At 41.9% G+C, this 23546-nt stretch overlaps 1 protein-coding gene across 1 annotated transcript; it reads right to left on the reverse strand.

Moving 5' to 3' along the window:
- Positions 1–1354: 1354 nt before the first annotated feature.
- MSMB (microseminoprotein beta) lies at positions 1355–10584 on the reverse strand (the record flags this gene model as incomplete). The annotated part of the gene is given in 4 exon segments (NM_213852.1): positions 1355–1625; positions 4179–4284; positions 5927–6023; positions 10547–10584. Coding segments are annotated over 4 exon segments (336 nt in total). The 3' UTR covers positions 1355–1495.
- Positions 10585–23546: the final 12962 nt, after the last annotated feature.

Below are 23546 nucleotides of genomic sequence, written 5' to 3' on the forward strand. Positions count from 1 at the left end.
TACTAACTAAGTGCTACCCAGCAAGGTGAAAGACCATCTGAGTAGGATTTGTGAAGGAGATGATCATAAAAGTGCAGCCTCTCACCCAAGAACATCAGCGGGCAAGGCTCTCTCAGCAAAAAGCAATAGGAAACATAGGTTTAGATGCACACGCTAAAAGGGCAGTCATAGGCATAGCATACTTTTAAAGCTCCTGTTCCTCATTCCTTCTTCAATTCAAATGCAGATTCTGGAACAAGGCGACTTTTTTTTTTTTTTTTTTTTTTGCTTTCTAGGACCACACTTGTGGCATGTGGAAGTTCCCAGGCTAAGGGTTGAATCAGAGCTGCAGCTGCGGGCCTACATCACAGCCACAGCAACGCAGGATCTGAGCCGCATCTGCGACCCACACCACAGCTCATGGCCACAATGGATCCTTAACCCACTGAGCGAGGCCAGGAATCGAACCTCATGGACAATAGTCAGGTTTGTTACCACTGAGCCATGACGGAAACGCCAAAGGTGCATTTTTATTATCTTAGGGTGACCAAAATCCAGGATATGCCTAGATTGTTCAACTAGCCCACATAGCATGTTTGCATAGGTAGGGTTATCGGGCAGAGGGGAAGTAAAATCTCTTTACCGATTGCCCACAGATTGTCCAACAGAGAACTGTTTGCTTGTTTGTGATCTGTCACATACACACACACACACAACTCTAAGCTTCAGGAGAGCAGAGACCTGGTCTCTCTGGTTCAGTACTGTATCCCCAGGCCCAAAGCACTGCCAGGCACTTAGTAAAGACCTCTTCAGTGAACAAACGTTCTCTAACACAGAAAGAGCACGAGATGATCAGCGTTGTCACTGTTTTAACTCCCTAAATTTTAAAAACCATTACAGAGCTCTGCCTGCAAGCCGTTTCCCATCCACAAGGCAAGATCCCTGGCTTTTTAACACCCCATTGGGCTGTATGTGCTCTTGGAGGCACTTCTTCCAGGTTGTCCTGCTCTAACCTCAGGCAAACACAGATGTATATGAGGGACACAGCAAGGAGGACACTCTCTGAAGAACAAAAAGGAAGGGTAAAAAAGAAAACCTCAAAGAAAATAAAGGATCTGATTTCATCTCAAAGACCCATTTTTTTGAATTGTTCACCAAATAATGGGATGCTGGGGCATCAGAGTGAAGATATATCAGAAGCGAGAGAAGTAACAGCAGCCCTCTGAGTAGGGGATGCTCAGTGATCTACTGGCGTGGAGGGAAGATGTTATATCTTTCATTCACATTTATTTTTGTCTCCTTTAAAATGTTTGCATGCTTTAAAGGTGTGTTATATAAATGCATACATAATTTATAAATTAAAAGTACAGACATATTCAAGTGTTTGCTCAAGAATTTTTTACTAATAGGTAGGGTTGTACAATCATAGACAGTTAGAGGCCATAGGAGAATGAGGCCTGGCATGGGAGAACTTGGGCCCTCTCAGGCTGAGAGCTCTGGGCCCACTAGAAACACATTATAATACCCATCCAGTGACATCACAGGTCTTTCCTGGGTCCTTCTTTTCCACCACTGTATAGGTGCAGGTCTTCTTGTTCAAGATTTTCTGACACTTATTTGTGTCATAACCCGTAGGTATGGCAGCACTGTCATTGAGACAAGAATAAGAACTGTTAGAAGGAATAGGATGCCCAGCCTTCCCAGGGCCAGCTCTGTGCTGGAAGCAGCCCACAGTCTAGGTCCCTGGAATGCCCCCCACCAACTAAAGGTCACCCCTTGACTGGCACCCCAAGGTACCACCTTCAGGACCCTGCATCCAAATACAGATAACCAGGGCTATGAACACAGACCTCCCAGACATTATTGCTATATTCCACCCCTGCACACACAGGACTGTGGCAAGTTCTGACAGGCCCAGAAGTAGGTCTGAGCTCCTCTGAGGCCAGGCAGCTTGCTCCAGCCTGACTCTTCTTACTTTCCCTGCTCAAGAGGTAGCCAACAGTACTACTGCTTAAATATGGGACAGAATTGGTTGTCCCAACCCTGACATGAAGGAGCTGGCTCAGCTCCAGATAGGGACCTTATGTGCTCAGTCACTCCAGGTAGGGACCACAGAGCCCAAGGAGAAGCTGATGAAGACTGAAAACGAGCTCCCCAGGAAAATAAACCCACACATTCAAGGCTGCAAACAATTTTACGGCTCCACTTTCCCCCTGAAACTCATCCATAAAACCCAGATTAAATTGTCCATCCCCAAAGTATACACTGAACAGCCATCCCAAGGCCCTTTGTGACAAATGCTTCCTTCCAAAAGGTGACCCTCGATTACTTTAACAAAAGAGGACTTTTCAATCCTCATCCCAAAGGGAGGACTGGAAGAAGCTTTCCCAGGGTACTTGGGGTGGGTGGCTAGAGCAACCTGGGCCACCAGTCTCAGGCTCAATTGCCACTGGGCAGCTTGAGATCTGAACAGTGTCCCCAAGAGAGTACAATGGGTTAAGAAATTCTCCCATAGAAAATTTAACCAAAAAATGTATTTGGCTATTGTTAAAAACAAATTATGAGAAAAACTTGGTAGGTGATGAGGAAATTATGAGGGAAAGAAACTGGCAGCTCTGAGCAGTACAGAAAATGTGCACATTTCCTCTGCGTGGAGCAGTGTGCTAAGCAGGAAAGGAAACATGACAGGAAAGAGGGAAGGGGCTCTTTGGGCCCCAACTAGGAGTCAGTTACTGTCCCAGGCTCAAGAGACATATAGCTGGCATTGAGAAGGCATCAATTTTTTTTCTTTATCTTTTTAGGGCCACACCTGCAGCATATGAAGGTTCCCAGGCTAGGGGTTGAATCTGAGCTGTAGCGCAGGCCGACGCCAGAGCCATAGCAACCCGGGATCCGAACTGCATCTGTGACCTACATCACGGTTTGTGGCAACACCAGATCCTCAACCCACTGAGCAAGGCCAGGGATTGAACCCGCGTCCTCATGGATGCTAGTCAGATTCATTTCCACTGAGCCATGACAGTAACTCCTGAATAGTGTTTCAATGAATGTATATTTTCAAAAAATGTTTCACTGTGTGTGTATACATATTTACATATCCTCTAAATTTCCAAAAATAATGTTTTACTATATATATATATATACACATAGTATTTCACTATATACATACATATATACACAGTAATATGTATACCATATTTCACCGTAAATATGTATATATATTCGGTGAAATGAAATGTTATTCAGTCTTTAAAAGGAGGGAAATTCTGAGACATGCTATAACTTGGATGATCCTTGAGGACATTATACTGAAATATACCAGTCTGAGGATTCAGAATGAGTCTCCCTAAAATGTGCCACTTTTGCATGAGCATTATTTTGAGCTACAAGCAATAGACAGCCTGCAGATTTAAAAGAAATTACTGCCCACCAGCCCACTATCTAGTAAGAATTTAAATTGAGGATTCTTCCCAGAAAAGAGTTATTGCCAGAGATAAATTGTACCTAAGTGGCTGCATGTATATGTCAGGGTAAACATCTAATTACCTAGAAGAACCTAGAAGGGAAGAGGAAAGTTTTTTTTCTTCCTGATACCAGTCATAAAAGGACAAATATTGTACAATTCCACTGGGGTTGTCAAATTCATAGAGACAGAGAGTAGAATGGTGGTTGCCAGGGCCTGGTGGGAGAAGGAGATGGAGAGTTGTTTAATGGACATGGAGTTTTAGATTGGGAAGAGGAAACAGTTTTGGAAATGGATAGTGGAGATGGTTGCACAAACTGGTGAATGTACTTAATACCACTGGAACTTTACTTTTAAAAATGGATAAAGTGCTTAATTCTATATAATGGGGGATTCTTTTTAGGGCTGCACCCACAGCATATGGAGGTTCCCAAGCTAGGGGTCAAATTGGAGATACAAGTGCCGACCTACACCATAGCTCACAGAAGGCCAGATCCTTAACCCACTGAGTGAGGCCAGTGATAGAACCTAAGACCCCATGGTTACTAGTCAGATTCATTTCCACTGTGCCACAAGGGGAATTCCACCACAATTTTTTTTAAAAGAAGATAAAGAAATAGGAATGAAAACTAAAGCCTGTTCAGGATGGAATTTTGAAAGAGGGCATAGCTGTCCCTTAGACGGTGGCCCAAAAGCAGCTGCCTCCCCCTCTTGGCCCTGCTGGCTCGAGACTTACGTGTTGCAACAGCTGATCGCATCTTGGCCACAAGTACACTCCTCACAGTCTTTAGTCTTCCACACAGAGTTCAGCGGGTGTGAGACTCCTTTAAGATCCTGGCATTCTAAAATAATACATGTAGCATCATCAGTGGGGTCCCAAAGTCATGCAACCAGAACAAATCTTGAGGGACAATGGGACCAGCCCCTGCCTTCTGCACCCCTCCCAGAGAGGGAGAATCTCAACAATTTTAAAGGCGTCTAAGAAAAGTGCTCACGGAGTTCCCAATGTGGCTCAGCAGGTTAAGAACCCACCATAGTGTCTGTGAGGATATGGGTTCGATCTCTGGCCTCGCTCGGTGGGTTAAGGAGCCCATGGTATGGCAAGCTGTGGTGTAGGTCTCAGATACAACTTGGATCCAACGTTGCTAGGGTTGTGGTGTAGGTCAGCAGCTGCAACTCTGATTCGAACCCTAGTCTGAGAACTTCCATAATGCTACAGGTGCGGCCATAAAAGAAAAAAAAGTGCTCCTATATTCACTCATGACTACATTCTAGTACTGTTCAGCTCACGCCAGTGATCATCTGATCATTTTTTCTTACAGCAAGCTTAAAACCACCCAGGATTTTGTTTCAAAACAAATATTTCAAGAAAAAAATAAGCCCTTCTCTCTTAAATCAAATAGCTATTATGAGTCTAGGGGCATTTAGGGTGATTTTTTTTTCCCTCCTGGATTATCTCTGGATTAATATCTTATTTCTCTTCTTTCCTTTGCTTTTGTTGTCAACCCCAAGTGCACATGTGAGATACCCTGGGCTTTTTTTAAAAAAATCTATGCCTGAGTCCCAACCCCAAACAATGAAATTAGAATCTCTGGGTATGGGGAGTTCCTGCTATGGTGCAACCAGGTAGGTGGTGTCTCTGGAGCACTGGGACCGAGGTTTGATCCTCAGCCTGGTACAGTGGGTTAAAGATCATTCCTGCAGCTATGGCGTAGGTCAAAACTGCAGCTCAGATCTGAGCCCTAGCATGGGAACTTAATGCCACGGGATGGCCAAAAAAGAAAAAAAAAAAATTCTGGGTATGAAGCCCAGGCTGCTATTTCTAAAAAAATTCCCCCAGCTGGTTCGAATCAGAGAACCATTGCTCTAGATCTGTGGTAGTCGAAGTGTCCTTGAGGAACCGGCAACATTAGCACCTCCCTAGGCAGTGTGACATGAAGACTCTCACTCCAGGCCCACAGAATCAGAATCCTTATTTTAATAAGATTTCCAGAGTGTTAGTATGCACATTTAGAGTTTGAGAAGTACTGAAATAATCAATGCTTCTTAACTCTAGTTTCAAGTAGGAGTCAATCAAGAATCTTTTAGATGCATAGCTTCTACCCTAGAGATTCTGATTTACCTGGTCTGGAATGGGACCTCGGCACCGGCAAGTTTCAAAAGCTCTCCAAGTAACTCATACAGCTAGAACCACTTATATAAATGGTAAGTTGAAGTCCTTTGTTTTACTCCATTTGTGTATCTGTCCCAACCCTTTCTCTCATATAGATTTAAGGGCATTCATTGAGTTCCCTGGTAGTCTAGTGGGTTAAGGATCTGGAGTTGACACTGCAGTGGTGTGGGTCACTGCTGTGGTGCGATCCCCGGCCCAGGAACTTCAGCATGCTGGAGGCATGACCAAAAAAACAAAGGCATTCATCTACCAACAGGTTGCATCTACCAAGATGCAATAAAATAATAAACACTGAAAAAGCCTGGACTTACCATTAGGTTTTAAGCTCTGATTAGGTATGAAATAGCACTGGGAGTTGCATAAAGTCACAAAGGTGGCTAAGACCACGAGGGTGCCCAGAAGAGATTTCTGCAATGTAAAAAGGGGTCAAGGAAGGAGAATGAATGAATTCAATCGATAATCATTGACTGAATGTCCTCTGTGGAGGTCCCTGCTGGGCTCTGACATGTGGCTTGAAGGTGAACCTTTTACTGTCCGGTAATCTTGCAGAGAAACAAGATCTATACAAGTTACTAAGATAAACTAGAGAAAAACAAAATGTGAGTTAAAAGTCATAGAGCAACAACGTCAGTGTGCTACTTTATTAAAGAGGAAGTTCAAGAAACCTTTGGGAACAGAAGATTTTCAGCTGATTTGCAGAGTATGTATAATTTAAAGGTCAGAAATGAGGAAATGAAAAAAGTTTCAGGAGGATAATAAAACATTGACAAACATAAGGAGACAAAATGCACTAGGAGACTTGCTGGAGTTAATTGTGTTCCTTGGTTCTTATAGACCATGAGAGTAAGAACTTCATTTTCCAGATGATAAAGGTAGGATGACTGCATGAACGTATCAGCTCATCTAGGCTGATACTGGATCTGTTGGACAAAGAAAAGCATCGAATTGCTCTTATCATTTTGAGATGAGCAAGCTAAGCAAACAAACAAGTAAACTCTAAGGTGGAGATTTCCAAGAACCTTTTTAAAAAGAAGATGGGGCAAAGGTTCTTATTCTGTAAGATGTCTAAAATTAATTATGAAATGATGCTACTTTGAAGTAGTGTGTTACTGACACAAGAACAGAAAGACAAATATAGTGAACAAAATAGAAAACTCAAGAAAAAAATTTTATTTAAAAATACATAAAAATTAATTAGAAAATAAACTTAGTTTTTGAAACCTATACAGGATGATTATTCAATAAATAGAATATTAGGGAGTTCCCGTTGTGGCTCAGTGGTTAACAAATCTGACTAGTAACCATGACGTTGTGGGTTCGATCCCTGGCCTTGCTAAGTGGGTTAAGGATCCGGTGTTGCCGTGAGCTGTGGTGTGGGTCGCAGACGTGTCTCGGATCCCCCGTTGCTGTGGTTCTGGCATGGGCCAATGGCTACAGCTCTGACTAGACCCCTAGCCTGGGAACCTCCATATGCCGCGGGAAGCAGCCCTGGAAAAAGCAAAAAGACAAATAAATAAATAAATGGAATAGAATAGAATATTAGAATAAGTGGTGAACTATCTGGGGATGAAACAAAGTTAATTTCCTACTTTAGTTCCCATGTTAAAATTAATTTTGGGAGTTCCCTTCATGGCTAAGCAGTTAACGAGCCTGACTAGGATCCATGAAGACGCAGGTTCGATCCCTGGCCTTGCTCAGTGGGTTAAGGCTCCAGCGTAGCTGCAAGCTGTGGTGTAGGTCGCAGCCGTGGCTCGGATCCCGCATTGCTGTGGCTGTGGTGTAGGCTGGCAGCTACAGCTCCCATTTGACCCCTAGCCTGGGAACCTCCATATGCCATGGGGGCAGCCCTAGAAAAAGACAAAAAGACAAAATTAAAAAACACCAAAATTAATTCTGAAAAGATTCAAAGGCTACATTTTTACAATAAGATCATAAGCTAATCAGAACTTAGGTAAATAGCATATTCTAAGCAGAAAAGGAAAAGAAATAGATTTGAACATGCAAACATCGTAAGCCATAAACAAAATTAAAAAGCAATTACCAAATTTGGAGAAATGCATCAATAAACAAAGTTTCTACACATCAGTGGGAAGAAGAGAAACATCTTTGTCAATAGCAAAGGAAATAAAGTGGCAGCTGACACATAAGTGTACATACCTGAATAGAAATAATGAATAAATATGTGAGAAAGTTCAACTGACTGATAACACATGAAATGTAATGATGTAGATAAAGTAGAATCATAATGGGATGGCAAGAATAATTATTTAATTTCTTAAACCCAAAGGGAAATAGAGACATATATGGGAAATAAAATGTACAAGGATGGTTCATGTTGGACCGATTTTTACGGAAAGCAATTTGATAGTGTATATCTGAATTCTCAAAACCATTTACACCTTTTGCCTTCACCTTGTCACATCTGACCTGATTCTAAAAAGAATGTCATAGAGAAGGAGACAGACTTCTCCTGAAGAATGCTCACTGCTGCGGGGAAATGGAAATAATCAAAATGCTCAGGAACAGGACTGGTTGAGACCACTGCATTTCAGAAAAGAAACTGGTCAACTGAGGAAGTAAGAAAAAAATGAAATGACATGAACAAGTGATCACTATGTATCATGAAGTGAATAATAGGTTATAAAACAGTTTGCTTAGACTGATTACTATAATGTAAACAGATACACAGAGAGACCGAAGGTTTTTTGTACCACATTTTAACAAGTCATTTTTGGGCTGAGAGATAAAGACAACTTTCTTTGGACTTTTCCTCTTACTTCTAAATTGTCTACAATGAAATGCATTTGTTTTATAACCAAAAGAAATAAATCAATTCTTACAAGAAAACTTCCATACATTTAGCTCACACCAGAACTTGAAGCGGCACTGCTCTTTCTGCTTCATTTTTTCCATAATCCATAATCTTCAGCTTAAGATCATTATGGAAACCTGAAATTTTTTTTATAAAAAAAAATGCATGCCTGTTGACAATTATTTCTGCTCCATTCCTCTAGAGAGGAGGCTCAGACGAGGCAGTGGTGATGAAAGGAATTTTGGAGGTCTTGTTTCACTGAGTCTCAGAACAGAGACATCTATCTATGGGCCTGAGCCAGGGCTGCAGCCCAGGGTGAGTGAGGGATGCAGAATTCCCAGATCTCCCAAAGTTCTGAGAAGAGACCTGGATTGAATGACTGAGGGGATGGAGTCCAAATATGGTGACAAGGGGAGAACAAATTGTTTAGTATTGAGATTAACCCACTGACGCTGTCTCACAAATAGCCTGCCCCTGGTGATCTTGCTCTCGCTCTTTCACTCTCTTTGCCCCTTCCTCCCCCTTTCTTTCTCTCCCTTCCTCTCTCGCTCTCCCCCTCAATTTCCTTCCCCTTAAAAAAGTGAAAAGTGAGGTTGCTCCACCTGGGTGGGCATCAGAATCACCAGGGTTGCTAATAAGGGTCCTTCAGTCTCAGGCTCATTGAAGAAGCATAGAGTCAGGGCTTATGAATCTTTACCAAGTGCTCTGGGTGAGAAGCACCAGAAAAATGATCAAAAGTAGTGCTGCTTTAATGAGCACATGAATCCCTGGGAGATCTTGTTAAATAAAATGGAGATTATGCTTCAGAGGGATTTAAGAGTCCTCTTCCTAGCAAGCTCCCTGACAATACCAATGCTACTGGTCTGAGGACCATCCCCGAGCAGAGAGGGGTGGTCTTTGCTTTCTTTCCTGTCTTCAGTAAATATGAGCCCCTGGTATGTGTGGGCACAGCAGCCAGGAGGCCAATATCTGTTATATTTTCTACATGGTATGGTTTCGTGCCAGGTCTTCGGATGAAGCAGGCTGGTTGTTCCCCTAGAAATTGTGTCCCTTTAGGTAAGCTGCTGCTCCTTGAAGAGTCGTGCCCTGTATGATCAAGAGTCAGGCATGTTCAGGCGGTCGTAGGCTGGGCAGGGGAGGCTATAGTTTAAAAAGCTCTCTCGGAGACTGAAGCAAGGAGTCTGAGTGGAACAGGGAAGAGATTCCACCATTTTCCTACTATTTCTAATTCTGTCTCAAGACAGTTACTGAGGCATGGCCCAAGGAACCCTCCAACCTCACTCTGCTCCTGCCCATTGGCCACTTCCTTCCTCTTCTTTTGCACCCTAAGAATAGCCCAGCTCCTTCCCTTTTACTGACTCTAGGAAAAGATATTTCTAAAAAGATCATTTGAATTGAAGACAGAGAGGAGGCCTAGATGAGTTTTTATAGATTTTGATGCAAAGTTTTTTTCTTAATACAACATGGTACAAAGAAAAGAGCATAGAGTGATGGTTCCCAATTTTGCTGAACATGAAAATAATCTGGGAAGCTTTGAAAAACCTTGACTCTCAGGCCTCACTGCAGGCCAATTAAATCAGGTTATCTGGGATGGAAGTCAGGTATCAATATTTTTTTTAAAGATCCCCAGATGATTTCTAGTGAAGCCAAGTTTGGAAACTCACATCTCAGTTCCCCCACAGGCTCATGGTAAGACCCCTGTGCCACACTCTTGCCCTCCCCAGGCTCAATTTCCTCATCTGTAAAATGAAGCAGTGCTGTAGCTCTGAAATTATATTTAATTTCACCAATCACTTACTCAACACCCAAGAATTAGAGACACAGATGAAAGCCAATTGAATCCCCAAATCAGTGGAAGAAATAGCAGCTTTGATTTTTTCTGTTTTGCATTTTTTTTAACTTTAGAAAATAGAAATCGTGCTAAATTCATGAAGATGTTTCCAACCTCTCAGACTCTCATGCTACCTTGCAATAAAGAAGATTTATGGCCAGGTCACATTTACCCTTAAATAGTATCCAAGAGAAAACAGTCTCACAACATATTAAAATTTAAAAATATAAAAAATAGATATCCTTTCCCCCCCTTTTCTAGGCTTTATGTATGAAACCAGTTACCTACCATTGTGATGAGCGGGAGTCCTTTCAGGCATGTGCATCCAGGGAAAGTCACGCCGACCTTATATAGGAGACAGCAACCACACGTTTGGCATCCTTAGGAAAGATAACATGCCAAGGACACACTCAGTGTTTACAGAGGGTTGACTATCAACAGGAAAGTACAGTTTCAGATGATTTATGAGTTATTCATAAATCAGATCTCCACCCAAATTATATGTTTACCCTTGGCTGTTCCCAACCCTGATATGCATTTGCCCTTGACATGAAAGAGTAGAGGAAGAGAACTCCCTTTTCCTGAGCCTTCCCTTGTGCTGGGTGGGTGGCTAGGCACAGGGCATGTTATTTCATTTGCTTTCACACACAAAGAAATAGAAGCTCAGGGATGCCAGTCACACAGGCTGGTGGTGAAGCTGGGCTTGGAGAAGGCATAAGAACAGTTCAAAGGTCAACCCAGGAGGTGCTCTCAGGGTCTATTCTGAGAAAGCAGGAATGTCCAAAGTCACTCTCCGTGCCATGAGGACTCAGCACCCTGCAGTGATTTTCATTGTTTGATCCTATTTCAACTTTCATCTTTACAAGCTAAACTGACCTTATTTCTCTATTTATTTATTTATTTATTTTACACACACACACACACACACACACACACACACACACGATAGAAAAAAGAGAACACAAAAAATCAAAAGAAAAAATTCTGTGGTTGTCCTATACAAAGAGAGCCACTATCAGCATTTTGGAGAATTTCCTTTCAGAGCTTTGTTTTCATTTAGGAGAAATATGATATGCTTTCATTTGGGAGAGGCAAAAATCATAAGTACTTTTCCCCAAGATGGAACACTGTATGTAAGGTTGAATGTAGGTTAAATGTCGTTATATAATCTGTTTTTCTCATTTGGCAATGCTATGACCATCTCTGTGTATCAACAAATATAGGTCTGATCACTATTTTATTTATTTTTATTTTTTTAAGACACCCCCCTGCCTTCTGTAGAGTATGGAAGGTCCCAGGCTAGGGGTCCAGTCAGATCTGCAGCTGCCGGCCCCATGACACAGCTACAGCAACATCTGATCTCAGACACATCTTCGACCTACGCTGCAGCTGTGGCAATGCCATATCCTTAACCCACTGAGTGAGGCCAGGGATGGAACCCGCATCCTCAGGGATACTAGCTTGGGTCTTAACTCACTGAACCACAATGGGAACTCCCAGGATTACTATTTTAATATCTATGTTTTATTCCACAGAATGGCTAGGATCTATTTATTTGATCCATCTCCTCTTGTTCAACACTGTTGTTTCTGACGCTTTTTTTTTTTTTTTTAAAGAGGAACATCAAACCAGGAATTTCATCCTTTAGATAATATTTTCCCCACAGGGGCTAATTTCCTTGGGGTATATTCGTAGAGGTAGAAATTCTGGGTTAGAAGTATTATTATTTCACCATTTGCTTACTTGAAAGGTCGGAAATGTTACTTTGTTTTAATTTACTTTTCTTTTGCAAATCAAAACTACCATGAGATATCACCTCACACCAGTCAGAATGGCCATCATTAATAAATCCACAAATAACAAGTGCTGGAGGGGCTGTGGAGAAAAGGGAACCCTCCTGCACTGCTGGTGGGAATGTAAACTGGTACAGCCACTATGGAGAACAGTTTGGAGATACCTTAGAAATCTATACATAGAACTTCCATATGACCCTGCAATCCCACTCTTGGGCATCTATCCGGACAAAGCTCTACTTAAAAGAGACACATGCACCCGCATGTTCATTGCAGCCGTATTCACAATAGCCAGGACATGGAAACAATCCAAATGTCCATCGACAGATGATTGGATTCGGAAGATGTGGTGTATATACACAATGGAATACTACTCAGCCATAAAAAAGGATGACATAATGCCATTTGCAGCAACATGGATGGAACTAGAGAATCTCATAATGAGTGAAATGAGCCAGAAAGACAAAGACAAATACCATATGATATCACTTATAACTGGAATCTAATATCCAGCACAAATGAACATCTCCTCAGAAAAGAAAATCACAGACTTGGAGAAGAGACTTGTGGCTGCCTGATGGGAGGGAGAGGGAGTGGGAGGGATCGGGAGCTTGGGCTTATCAGACACAACCTAGAATAGATTTACAAAGAGATCCTGCTGAATAGCATTGAGAACTATGTCTAGATACTCATGTTGCAACAGAAGAAAGGGTGGGGGAAAAACTGTAATTGCAATGTATACATGTAAGGATAACCTGACCCCCTTGCTGTACAGTCGGAAAATTAAAAAAAAAATTACTTTTCTTTGATGATTGGCAAGACTGGACATTTTTTGTATATTTATTGGCCAACTGTATTTCTTTTGTGAATAACCTGTTCATTTGTTCTTTCCCCTGTTTTTTGTTAGTTTGTATGGTGTTTACATTTTTCTTCTGGATGAGTAATAAGCTTTTAATACATTAAAAATATTAATTTTCAACTGTCACAATTATGAATATTTTCCTCACTTTTTCATAGTTAGAACACTGAAGATTGAACCAAGGAATGAGAAATTTACTTGACTTCTATTTTTACCTTTAAATTGATATACTTTTGACATGTAGAGATTTTAAGCTTTTACTTAGATCTATCAAGTATTTATGGAGTTCCAGTTGGGGCTCAGTGGAAATGAATCTGACCAGTATCCATGAGGACGCAGGCTCAACCTCTGGCCTTGATCAGTGGGTTACAGATCCAGTGTTGCGGTGAGCTGAGATGTAGGTCTCAGATGCTGCTCGGATCTGGCGTTGCTGTGGCTGTGGTGTAGACTGGGGGGCAACAGCTACAATTAGACCCCTAGCCTGGGAACCTCCATCGCCATGGGTGCGGCCATAAAAAGACAAAAAAAAAAAAAAGTATTTACACAGTTCCTGCCTTTATTTATGTATGAGGACTCCTGGGGCACACCACATTTCAGAACATTTTACTTTTAAGTAGGTAATCATGTATATGATAAACACATTTTTTAAAAAGCCTCTCTTCTACTTGTTTGCCAGTCTCTCAGTTCCTCTTGTTAGAACTTCTGGCAATTACAAATTGCTTAAATATCCATCTTTCTAGAGATAGTCTATATGTACACGAGTCTGTGCAAAAACTTTTTGGAACACTGTTCAGTGTCTTGCACACACTCTTCATTTTGCTTTTTCCTCTTGAAAAAAGGCTCTATTCTCTCTCTCTCTCTCTCTTTTTTTTTTTTTTTTTTTTTTTTTGCTGTTCCGACAGTTTGCACAAGTTCTTGGGCCAGTGATCGAACTCATGCCATAGCAGTGGCAATGCCAGATCCTTAATCTGCTGAGACACCATAGAAACTCCTCTTAGTACTAGTATATTTAATACCTTCCAAATATCCTACCTTCTGGCTGTAAGATAACCAGTCTCGTATCCATGAGATGGCTGTTGCTTCTAAATTTTTAACTTACTAATCATGCTGCTACAAAATATGAGTTTTCATGCTTTGAGCCCCATGCCCATTGGGAAAAAAAAAAAAAACTTTTATCTTGGGGAGTTCCCTGGATGGTCTAGTGGTTAGGACTTGGCGTTTTCACTGTTTCACTGCTGTGGCCCAAGTTCAGTCCCTGGTCTGGGAACTGAGATCCCATGTCCAGCCACTGCATGCTACAGCCAAAAAAAATTTATCTTTAAATAATTTAAGACTCATAAATTTGCAAAAATAGTACAGAGAGTTCCTGTGTATCATCAGTTAGCTTCTGCCATCGATAACATCTTAAATAACCATGGAACGTTTTTAAACCCAAGGAATTGGCACAGGTACAATGCTAAAACTAAACTATAGACTTTATTCTGATTTCACAGTTTTTATATGTACTTTTTGGTGTGTCCTGTTCCCATAACACCATTCCACCTGGCTTTTTAGGTCTTTTCCACCCATAATACCTTTGAAGCAGAGTGGGGTAAATAGAGGCACCCCCACACACATGACATCTCACTCTGGCTTTGCCACTTGTCCAAAGTAACATTGTCTATTGTCTTCACAATTGACAATATCTACTAGATGACTTTTATAAAGGTCCTCAGTATATTTTCCATTCCTGTGTGTGTGTGTGTGTGTGTGTGTGTGTGTGTCTGTATGTCTATCTGGTGTAGTAGGAGATGTCCAGGATTCATACCACTTTCAAAAGATTTTACAAATTTGTTCCATACCTTTCCTCATAAAAGTGAAATGATAAAAAAAATGAAACAAATATAACAGATCGATCAAAGAGAAAAAATTTCAACTAGGCTGCCTGGATTATGATCCTGAGGAACATCCTTGAAAGGAGTGGCACAAGTCTCCTAGTGCTTGAAACTTAGTATCACTTAGGATCCTGGGCTCTGCAGATAGAACAACCACATGCAGATTAATCTGTCCCTGACAGGATGGGAAGCTTCTGCTCTGTGTTGTGTCAGACCAGCTTGCATAATAAATGCTTGGTGAGGGGCACGTGTATTCTCCACTGCTCTCCAAGAGTGTGTGCATTCTGTGCCGGCCTCTTCCTCTAGTCATCATTGGCCTCTGAGGCATTTGTCATGTTATCCCAGGCTCCAGCTATCCAGAGAGAAAATATTCCTTTGAAATGGACTTTCAAGACAAGGAGTTTTGTGCCAGTGTATTTAACATTGCTACAGTTAACTAGAAACAGCAAGAGAAAGAGAACCCCCTTACACTATTGGTGGGAATGTAAACTGGGACAGCCAATATGGAAAACAATATTGAGATTCCTCAGAAAACTAAGGATAGAGCTGCCATATGATCCAGCAATCCCACTCCTTGGCATATATCCAAACAAAACTATAACTCAAAAAGATATGTGCACCTCTGTGTTCACTGTAGCACTCCTTATAATAGCCAAGACATGGAAACAACCTAAATGTCCACTGAGACATGAATGCATAAAGAAAATGTGGTACATATATACAATGGGATACTACTCAGCCATAAAAAAGAATGAAACGATGCCATTTTCAGCAACATGGATGCAACTAGAGATTCTCATACTAAGTCAAGTAACTCAGAAAAATAAATACCATATGATATCATTTATATGTGGAATCTAAAATATTGCAGAAAAGAACCTATCTACAAAACAGAAATAGACTCACAGACAAGGAGAATAGACTCGTGGTTGCCAAGGGGAAGAGCGTTGGGAGAGGGATGAGAGTAGCAGATGTAAGCTATTATACTCAGAGGGGAAAAGCAAAATTGTTCTACTACATAGCACAGAGAACTATATTTAATGTCCTATGATAAACCATAATTTAAAAGAATATTTGAAAAGAATGTGTAGATATATATATATAACTGAATCACTTTGCTATACAGCAAAAGTAATACAACACTGTAAATCAGCTATACTTCAATAAAAAAGATTTTATGCTATATAGCAGAAATTGAAAGAATATTGTTAATCAACGACAATAGGAAAAAATCTTTTAAAAAAAGGTTTTTAAATCTTGCTGTAGTTAAAAAGGAAAAGGCAAAGGACTCTGGGGAAGCTGGTTTGCTTGGCAGACAGGTTTTTACAGTGACTCATGTCCTGGTGAGGTTGCAGTGTTTTAGGCTGTAATGCTTGGCAGAGAAATCTGGGTATATGGGTAAAACCACTGCTTATTCTCATCTGTGAAACCACAGGGCTGTAGCAAACTCTAAAGAAGCCCATGTATAGTGTTGACCTAGCAAGCTCCCTTTATCATACTGGGCAGCATGAAAGGGAAAAGGAAATACATGTATGGAGGTGGCCCTGTGGCAGCACTCCAGCAACCCACAGTCACAGGGGTTTCCCTGTGAGGTCTTGAAATATTCCCACTCTGCAGATGAGGGTGGAAGATCCTCTCACTGTCCCATGCTTATAAATAGGAGTATCTGGATTGGAACTCAGATCTGCTGGCTCCCAACCTTCACTCGCTCCTCTCTCCTGTATCTCACTGCCACAGTCTCTTCCTTTAGAAACTACATAGCCTGTGGAGCTGAGTGAGTGCAGAATCAGAGCAAGGAGATTCACTCTACAGACTAAGACAGAAGGAGGTTCTAACCCAACTCCTGCCCCAAATACCTGAGTAGTCTCAGGCAAATTTCTTAACATCTCTGATCCTTATTTTTACATATGTTAAATAGGGATGGTAATCTCCATCTCAAAGGATTGGCCTGAAAAAAAAAAATGAGAAATGTGTCTAAGGTGTTCAATCCAATGCCAGATAGTGGGTGGTGGTATCTTTTTTCTTACTGAAGTATAGTTGGTGTACTATATTATGTTAGTTTCAGATGTACGACAGTGATTTAACATTATAAAATGATCACTACATTATGTCTAGTAACCATCTGTCTCCATACAGTTATTATAGTTTTACTGACCATATCTTATGTTGTATATTAAATCCCTCTGGTTTATTACTTTATAACTGGAAGTTTGTACTACTTTTTTTTTAATGATTTTTATTTTTTCTTTTATAGGTGGTTCACAGTGTTCTGTCATGTACTTCTTTTTTTAAGTTTTATTGAAATATAGTTGATTTACAAGATTGTGATGATTTCTACTGTACGACAAAGTGATTTAGTCATACATGTACACATATCCATTCTCTTTCAGATTCTTTTCCCAAATAGATTATCACAGAATATTGGATAGAGTTCTCTACTATACAGCATGTCTCAGTTGGACATATACCTCACTGTGCACATGCCAATCCCAAATCTCCAGCCCATCCCTCCCACTCCACACCACCTATCCCCTTTGGTAACCATAAGTTTTTCAAAGTCTGTAAGTCTATTTCTGCTCTGCAAATAAGTTCATTTGTGTCCTCTTTTTTTTTTCTAGATTCCACCTATAAGTGATATCATAAGATGTTTGTCTTTCACTGTCTTACTAACTTCACTTAGTATGATAGTTTCTAGGTCCATCCATGTTGTTGCAAATGGCACCATTTCATTCTTTTTCATGGCTGAGTAATATTCCATTGTATATATGTACTGCATCTTCTTTATCCATTCCCTGTGTCAATAGACATTTAGGTTGCTTCCAGGTCTTAACTACTGTAAATTGTGCTTCAATGAATACTGAGGTGCATATATATTTTCAAATGATGGTTTTCTCTGGATAGACACCCAGGAGAGAGATTGTTGGATCATATGGTAGTTCTATGTTTAGTTTTTTGAGGATGGAAGTTTGTACTTCTTAATCCCTTTCATTTATTTCACCCAAGCCCCTATCCCCCTCCCCTCTGGCAACCACTGGTCTTTTTTCTGTATCCATGGGTCTATTTTCTTTTTCTTTCTTTTTTCTTTCTTTCTTTCTTTCTTTCTTTCTTTCTTTCTTTCTTTCTTTCTTTCTTTCTTTCTTTCTTTCTTTCTTTCTTTCTTTTTCTTCCTTCCTTCCTTCCTTCCTTTCTTTCTTTCTTTCTTTCTTTCTTTCTTTCTTTCTTTCTCTTTCTTTCTTTCCACATCCATAGCATGTCTAAGTTCCTGGGCCAGGGATAGAATTCATGCCAGAGTGGCAAATCAAGCCACAGTGGTGATGATGCTGGATCCTTAACCCGTTATGCCACCAGGAAATTTCTGTTTTACTTTTCCTCATTCATTTGTTTTGCTTTTTAGGGTCCACCTATAAGTGAAATTATACGGTATTTGTCTTTCTCTCTATGAGTTATTTCACATACATAACAACCTCTAGATCCATCCATGTTGTTGAAAATGACAAGATTTCATGCCTGTTTATGGCTAAGTAATATTCCATTGCATACATATACCGCATCTTCTTTATTCATTCATCTATCAATGAACACTTAGGTTGCTTCCATATCTTGGCTATTATAAATAATGCTGCAATGGGAGTTCCTGTCATGGCTCAGTGGTAACAAATCTGACTAGTATCCATGAGGATGTGGGTTTGATCCCTGGCCTCACTCAGTGGGTTAAGGATCTGGCATTGCCAGGAGCTTTTGTGTAGGTCACAGTTGTAGCTTGGATCCTGAGTTGCTGTGGCTGTAGTGTAGGTGGCAGCTACAGCTCTGATTAGACTCATAGCCTGGGAACTTCCATATGCTGTGGGTGTGGCATTAAAAAGACAAAAATAAATAAATGAATAAGTAATGCTGCAATGGATATAGTGTTAGTGTTTTGTTTTGTTTTGTTTTGTTTTCTTCAGGTATATACTCAGAAGTGGAATTGCTGGATTGTATGGTTAGCGTTTTCATTTTCTTCAGGTATATACTCAGAAGTGGAATTACTGGGTTGTATGGTAGATCTATTTCAAATCTGTTGAGGAAGCTTCACACTGTTTTCCAAGTGGAAGCGGCTACACCAATTTGCATTCCCATCAACAGTGCACAAAGGTTTTCTTTCTTCTACATCCTCACCAATGGTCCTTATTGGTTGTCTTTATGAAGCCATTCTGACAGGTGTGAAGTGATATCTCACTGTGATTTTCGTGCTTCCCTAAAAATTAGTTGAGCACTTTTTCATGTGTCTACTCGCCATCTGTATGTCTTCTCTGGAAGATTTTGCACAGTGAAAGAAACCATCAACAAAACAAAAGGGCAACCTACTGAATGGGAGAAGATATTTGCAAACAATATATCCTATGAGTTAATATCCAAAATATACGAAGATCTCAAGCAACTCAATAACAAAAAACCAAACAATCTGATTAAAAATAGGCAGAGGATCTGAATAGACATTTTGCCAAAGACATACAGATGGCCCACAGGCACATGTCAGTATTTTGAATAATGACTGGTGCCACCAAGCACTCCCATGGGAGTCTAATGGCAAAGCTTCCTCTACTCTGGGAAGTGTCAGCAATGCCCTGCTCAGTTCTGTCTCTGGAATGTCCCATCTGCCTTCACACTGAGGATGGTTCCACGAGCCACAGGCACAAAGCCACACTTCACTGGGAATGTGCCCTTCCCATTATGTGGTCTGCAGCTGTGGGCTTTGAAAATAACATTTGGTATTCCCTCATGGTGCAGCTGGTTAAGGATATGGCATTGTCACTGCTGTGGTTTCAGTCGGAAGTTCCCCATGCTCTAAGTGTGAGGGGTGAGTGGGTGCAGCAAGCAAGAAAGAAAAGAACACATTGCTGACTCTTTATGTGTATCCTTGCTTTTGTCAAGTTGATTTTACAAGTGAGCCTTTAACATGTTTCACTGTAACAAACCATATTATATTTGTTAAACATCATTTATAATCAGCAGCATCTCAGAACGTTAGGTATCCCCCAGGGATTGTATCCTCTGATTTTTACAGATTAGGACTGAGACTGGTGGATTCCAGTAACTAGTTAGTGAATTGTAGAATTCCATACCTTGTCAGAGGGGAATGTCTATAGTCTCAGGGAGTGGGGCAAAGGACACATAATGAATAAAAATGGGGGGTTTCTTTTCCTTTTTTTTCTTTTTGATTTTTAGGGCCACACCTGTGGCACATGGAAGTTCCCTGGCTAGGGGTCAAATCAGAGCTGCAGCTGCTGGCCTACATCACAGCCTCAGTCACGTCAGATCCAAGCCACATCCGTGTCCTGCACCACACCTCTCGGCAACACTGGATCCCTAAACCACTGAGCGAGGCCAAGTATCGAACTTGAATCCTCATGGATAATAGTCGGGCTCGTTTCCACTGAGCCACTCCCTGAAAGTGGGGAGTTTCTGCTGTGGCACGGTGGGCCAAGAGTCTGACTGCAGAGGTGCAGATCAATCCCTGGCCCTATACAGTGAGTTAAAGGTCCAGAGTTGCTGCAGCTGCAGCGTAGGTTGCAGCTGCGGCTCAGATTCAATTCCACGAAATTCCATATGCCACAGGTGTGGCCATAAAATTTTTTAAAAAGGAATGAAAGTGGGTCACTGCTGGTCCATCTGAAATATAAAATTAATAGGAACAGTCTGCTTATCCCCCAGGGTGATGATGAAGACTCAGGGAATTAACAGTTGGCAAGGAATAAATATAAAACACTCTATAAACTGGGCTTTTCCTGCTATAATCATAGCAAAGAATTATAGCTCAGGAGTTCCTGGTGGACAACTGTTGGTCTAGTTTTTTTTTAACATCTTGGGCTGCGCCATCTTTATAATGGGAAACACTGCTTTGCCAGTAGAAGTGCAGTCCTGACGACTCTTGATTGAGCAGGTGGTACTGGGAAAATACGTTGTCCCCTATCACCACCTAAAATCTAGCAGGCTGTTTTAAGATGGCCTTTGGAAACCAGGCTTTGTCATGGTTTCTTCATGGTAGACACTGCTCCCGCAGATAATTTTTCAAGGAGCCTATAGAGCCAGACAAAAATGGTCAAGGCACATTTCCCATTGGGACTCAGCCACATTTTTATATCTTCTAAGTTGCTGTTTTTGGGAATTTGGGTTACTGTGGTCAGAGGTATGACCTCATCTGACTGCAGTTTGCCATACAAAGGGGGTGGATTCAAATGAGATGTCAGCTAGTGTGAGATCCCCACCCCTGCCCTTCCACTGTGCCCACCCTAGCCACACCTGGGGATCAGCCTTACAAGTCCCCACCCCAGCTCTGCCCCACAGGGCTGCTTAGCATCCATAGAGCCACAGTCCTCTGCTGAGGCTGCTGCAGGGTAGGTGTCCAGGATCAGGGAACCCCCAGTCACCAGACTTCAAGGTCATTACTTGTCTTCCATCTGTCATTCTCTTACCCTTCTCTAGAGCCTCTTCAAAGTGTTATGATTTCTCTTAAACCTCCACCCACTTATGCCTCCTTCACACCCAGAAGATAATTTCACTTCTTATCTCACAGGTAACAGATGTGAGAACTGCCCCACCTAGCCCTACACACTGACCTGCACCTTTTCCTAGTCCTTTCCCTTTGAATCTCTTTTCTTTTTTGGGCCGTACCCACAGCATATGGAAGTTCCCAGGCTAGGGGTCCACTTGGAGCTGCAGCTGTGGCCTATACCACAGCCACAGCAATGCAGGATCCAAGCCACGTCTGTGACCTACACCACAGTTCATGGCAATGCCAGATCCTTAACCCACTGAGCGAGGCCAGGGATTGAACCAGCATCCTCATGGATACTAATCGGGCTCATTACTACTGAGCCACAAAGGAACTTCCTGAGTCTCTTTTCTGTGCCAGACCTGCCACCTGTATTCCATTCAGCCGCCACCCTCCTTCCCAGAAACTTCTTCCAGGCTTTCTGGTGAAAGGTGGGCATGAAGGGGCAGGTGGAAAAGTATCCAGCATGTGACAACTGCCGAGTTCCCAGCCAGGGTAAGTGTGATCCTTACTGCAGAGCCCATCCTCCCCAGGAGCCCACACAGCCCCTCTGTCAGTTTTTCACTTTAGAGTCCGATACCCCACAACAGGACCAGTTTTTGCTTTAGCCAGGATACTGTCAGAAGTGTCAGTATGAACGTAGGCAATATTTTGGGTTCAAATGTTCAGTCCAGCGATGAACTAGTTTCTGGATTTAGGGGTTCAGACTATGTCAGGCTTTGTGACCGAGTTTTCACTCTCCAAAAAACAGAAAGATGTAGGCCAACGACAGTCCATATATAAATTTATGTGAATGAGTATTTCCATACAATAAGACAAATTCACTGCCATATGCCAAAAGATGCAGCAGAGGGTCTTTTGTAATATCAGGGATGCTGTAGAATGAAACTTTTAACACTGGGCAAGGTGGCAGTGTGACAGAGATTCGGCAGTCCAAAGGAAGCTCATAGTGACACGGTGAAGCCACCAATAGGGCATCAAGAGTGTCACAGGTGTGGGTTTCCTGGGTCACCCAGGAACACTGTAAATACCAGGAGCCAAGTCTACCCTGGGTAGGTGTTGAAAGAATGTGCTCGAAGCTGACAAGCCAGGGACCAGGGAGAGTGCCTATGAATAATCTCTTTCTCTCTCTCTCTCTCTTTTTTTTTTCCTGCAGGACAATTGGAATATTTATCTAGAGGAATGAGAAAATAATGGATAAAATACTGGAAAAAGAGATGGAGCTGGAGTTCCTGTTGTGGCACAGAATCCCACTAGTATCCATGAGGGTGAGGGTTTGATCCATGGCCTCCATCAGTGGGTTGGGGATCCAGTGTTGTGGTGTGCTGTGGTGTAGGTGGCAGACTCTGCTCAGATCCTGTGTTGCTGTGGCTGTAGCACAGCTCTGATTTGACCCCTAGCCTGGCAACTTCTATATGCCTTGGGTGCGCCCCTAAAAAACAAAAAAAAAGAGAGCTAAAGCAAACATGTCTGGGATGAACTATGGAGAAACAAAATACCTGAGAAACAAAAACAAGGTATTGTTCCCGAGAAAGGGGAGACCCAGGCCTCCCCAAGGAGGCTTAGAAGTTTCTTTTGTCAAGTGGATTAAAGACTATTTGGTCAAGATCGTGTGTTTACAGCTTAGAGAGATTGTGCAAAGAACCCAGGAACCACCACCTCCCTGACCTTGACAGGGGCCGTCTAAAGACAGCATCCTTTGTAAAGCTGATTCTTGGCCTTTTTTGAAGATAAGGCAATGACAATAAGGCTCTGTGGACAGAGAGTTTGTTCCTTCTTTCTGGGATAGCATTCGAAACATTGAACAAACAGCATGACTCAACCACTGACCCACCAATACGGTTGTCAGCAGTCAGTCCAAGGGACCCTGCTGTGTCAGCTGTTACCTCTTCTGATACGTCTGTATCTGGTGAGGTGTGGAGGGGCCAGGATACTCAGCATGGTAAGCGGAGGCACTTAGGGGTCTCAGGGCCGTGGCCATTGATCCTCCAGTACACCTGAACTGATGCCCACCAGTATTGCCAGCACTGATGCTCTCTTGTCATACACAGAGCACCTGCCAAGTAAATGTGGCCCCCAGAACCAGCAAGCAACCTTCACAGTCTCACTATGAGCAGTACCTTGAAGAACCAACTGAGGACTGAGGGCTAAAAGGTAGGAGCAGAGAAGGAGCCAGAATATGGAGCCTCTTATAACTGCTTACATGTACTACCTCATTGAGTTTCCACTG

The sequence above is a fragment of the Sus scrofa genome, chromosome 14 (assembly GCF_054392235.1).
Source record: "Sus scrofa isolate SSC_HxYL_T2T_F1_AM1 chromosome 14, Sscrofa_HxYL_maternal_Yorkshire_Landrace_v2.0, whole genome shotgun sequence".
Lineage (NCBI taxonomy): Eukaryota > Metazoa > Chordata > Mammalia > Artiodactyla > Suidae > Sus > Sus scrofa.